The sequence below is a fragment of the Dipodomys ordii genome, unplaced genomic scaffold, assembly GCF_000151885.1.
Source record: "Dipodomys ordii isolate 6190 unplaced genomic scaffold, Dord_2.0 Scaffold14, whole genome shotgun sequence".
NCBI lineage: Eukaryota > Metazoa > Chordata > Mammalia > Rodentia > Heteromyidae > Dipodomys > Dipodomys ordii.
In genome coordinates, this window is record NW_012267230.1 from 4457449 (window position 1) to 4460648 (window position 3200).

The window sequence follows — 3200 nt, forward strand, 5'->3', positions numbered from 1 at the left end:
CCTCCCTCCCTCCCTTCCTTCCTTCCTTCCTTCCTTCCTTCCTTCCTTCCTTCCTTCCTTTAAACTCAGAGCCTTACCACTTGGGCTGCAACCCCAGCCCTGTTTTCTTAATGACAGCCATTGTGACTGGGAGGAGGTAGAATGGAGTCAGGGTTCACGTGGTATTGATGTGCATGTCCTTTATGGCCAAGGATGGTAAGCATTGCTTCATGTACTTACTGGCCATTGTTCTCCTTCCTTTGAGAACTATCTGTTTAATTTGCTTGCCCATGTAATTATTGGATTATTTGTTCTTTCGGTGTTTAATTTTTGGAGCATTATCCTTTGGTTATGAATCCTTGGTCAGATAAATGGTGAACAAAGACTTTCTCCCATTTGTGGATTGTCTCTTGATTCTGGAAATTGTTTCTTTTGCTATGCAGACACTTTTTTTTTTTCTAGTCCCAGGGCTTGAACTCAGGCCCTAGGCTCTGTCCCTGAGCCTCCCTGTGCTCAAAGCTAGCGCTCTACTACCTGAGCCACAGTACCACTTCTGTGTATGTGGTACTGAGGAATTGAACCCAGGGCTTCATGAATGCTAGGCAAGCACTCTACTACAAGCCACCTTCCCACCCCAGACACTTTTTAATTTGATACAGTACCGTGTGTCAATTTTTTTTGCTGTTATATCCTGAGCATTTAGAGTCTTTCTTAGGAAGGAATTGCCTGTGTTTGCATTGTCAAGTGTTTTCTCTGTTCTCCTGTAGTAGTTTTAAAGATTCAGGTCTTTCATTGTGATCTTTGACTCATATTGATTTTTGTGGTTTGAATTCAGGGCCTAAGCACTATCTGAGCTTTTGTGTTCAAGGCTGACACTTTTTTTTTTTTTTCCCAAGTCCTGAGCCTCTCTGTGCTCAAGGCTAGAACTCTACCACCTGAGTCACAGCGCCACTTCTGGGGTTTTCTGTTAATGTAATACTGAGGAATTGAACCTAGGGCTTCATGCATGCTAGGCAAGCACTCTACCAGCAAGCCACATTCCCAGCCCCTGGCATTCTCGACTCACAGCTCCATTTCTGGCTTTTTGCTGATCGATTGAAGATAAGAGTCTCACTAGTAGATTTCCCTGCCTGGGCTGGCTTTGAACTTTGCTCCTCAGATGGCAGCCCCCTGAGTAACTAGGATTAGCTACGTGTCAGCCACCACGCGTGGCTGTGTTCTGTGGATGTGTGATTGGAAATGGCTCCTACAAAGCTTTTGACCACGTTTTGGTGTATATCAAAGTATCAACTGTTCACACAGAGGAAAAATTGCATGAAATTGAGATCGTGTCACAAAGCCCAGACTGTCAGACACCGGCACAACGTCCCAGCCACCTTCCTGCCTCAGCTCCCATGGGGCAGGAACCTGCCCCTCACCCCCAGCATCTCCGTGAGCATCATGGGCCTGGGTGGGCAAACAGGCGGGCACGAAGCACCCGGCTTCTGACTGGAGATGCTGTTCAGGGCTGGCTGGGGAGCTGCCGGGGGCTCCGCACTCCAGTGACCAGAAGTGAGGTGCCTCTTATCTTCCAGGATATTGAAGCATTTGAAGGCCAAGGACCCCGTGCAGCGCAGGCTGGAGTACCTGGAGCAGGGCTTCTCCGTCTACGTCAACGGGGCCAATTCTGAGCCGAGGACATCCCCACGCAAAGTCGTGCACGCCGACTTCTCCAGAAGCACCTCGCAGGCCGAGGGTGCACTCGGTGAGCACAGGCCCTCCAGGCCTGCCTCTGTTGTTGTTGTTGTTGTTATTGCAAGTCCTGGGGCTTGAACTCAGGGCCTGGGTATTGTCCCTGGGCTTTTTTTCCTCAAGGCTAGCACTCTACCACTTGAGCCACAGTGCTACTTCTGGTTGTCTGGGGGTTAATTGGAGATAAGAGTTCTTTGGAACTTTCCTGCCTGGGCTGGCTTTGAATCACGATCCTCAGATCTCAGCCTCCTGAGTAGTTAGGATTACAGGTGAGAGCCACCGGCTCCCAGTGTTTTCTTCCTATTTTTAAACTGGTCTTGGCCTTTCTGCCCTTGGGAAAAGCCAAGAGAGTAGTAAATTCCAGATTGACCTTTCCTGGAGCTCGAGTGATGGAGATCCTTGAGTCCGGCATTCATTCAGGCAAAACGTTCATCCACACCTCTCCCTCTCTGACTGGCTCAAATGCGCCTTGAAAGAGCACAGGACCCCTCATGAGTGTAATAGAGCATCTTTGATTTTATCTGGTCCAAGACAGTCGCCAGGTGTGACTTGACGTGGGTGGGAAGGCAGGGCAGATGGAATCAGGCCCCACCCAGATTACTGTTCACTGTGGGGAAGCTTTTTGGTCCCTCTGGGCCTCTGTCGTCTTCTTCTCTTTAAAATGGAATCAGCAAGGGTGCCCATCCGTAGAGGATCAGAGGACCCCTCCTGGCAAGGGCTGCTTCGCTCCAGGGGGTGGCTCCCTACTCAGCCTGGAAAGAGACAGAGCTAGCTTCCACCGAGCCCCGTTCTGCCCTGTCTGGCTCTGAGATCTCAGGCTGTTGGGGACATCTCCTATCCCCAGGTTCCTCTTCTGTAAAATGACCAGCTGGCCACAGAGGATTAAACAACCTAAGAAATGTCACGCCAGACACCAATGGCCAATGCCTGTGATCCTAGCTGCTCAGGAGGCTGAGATCTGAGGATCGGAGTTTGAGGCCAACCCCAGGACGGAAAATTCACCACCAAATTAAGCACCAAAAGCAGCAAATCAGGAGAGGAGCTCTGAATCAAGCATTAGAATGCCAGTGTTGAGCAAAAACAAAAAACAAAAAAAAAGGAACAATACCCAGGCCCTGAGTTCAAGTCTCAGGACTGACACAAAGTGGGAAAACAAGAAAGGTGAGGAGAAAGGGCAATGCTACATGGCTTCCAGTGACCTTGATTAGTGTTAGTCTAACTCAGTATTTCACAGCTGTGTTTCGAGGAAGCGGGGCCTGAATGTTCTCCTAGGAGAGCTGTGGTACACGAACACAGAGCTTCCTAGCGGGCAGAGCAAAGAGGGAAACCCACAACTCCCCTGCCTGTTACCGTGGACAGGCAGGTTGTTGGAAGGAACATATCAGAGGACTCCCCACACGTGGGTCCCCCAAACACAGCCCCCCCGCCCCCCGTCTCTACTACACAGATGGATGAACTTCCCTGGACCGCATCCATGTCTAGAGAGTATT

The 3200-nt window shown here is 50.0% G+C and overlaps 1 protein-coding gene across 1 annotated transcript in view; it reads left to right on the forward strand.

The window, feature by feature from the left end:
• Kiaa0556 (KIAA0556 ortholog) overlaps positions 1-3200 on the forward strand; it is a 116467-nt gene that overhangs the window by 49226 nt on the left and 64041 nt on the right. Inside the window, exon 4 of the mRNA XM_013011138.1 lies at positions 1554-1723. Within this exon, the coding sequence (XP_012866592.1) occupies positions 1554-1723 (170 nt within the window). The remainder of the gene's footprint in view (positions 1-1553; positions 1724-3200) is intronic.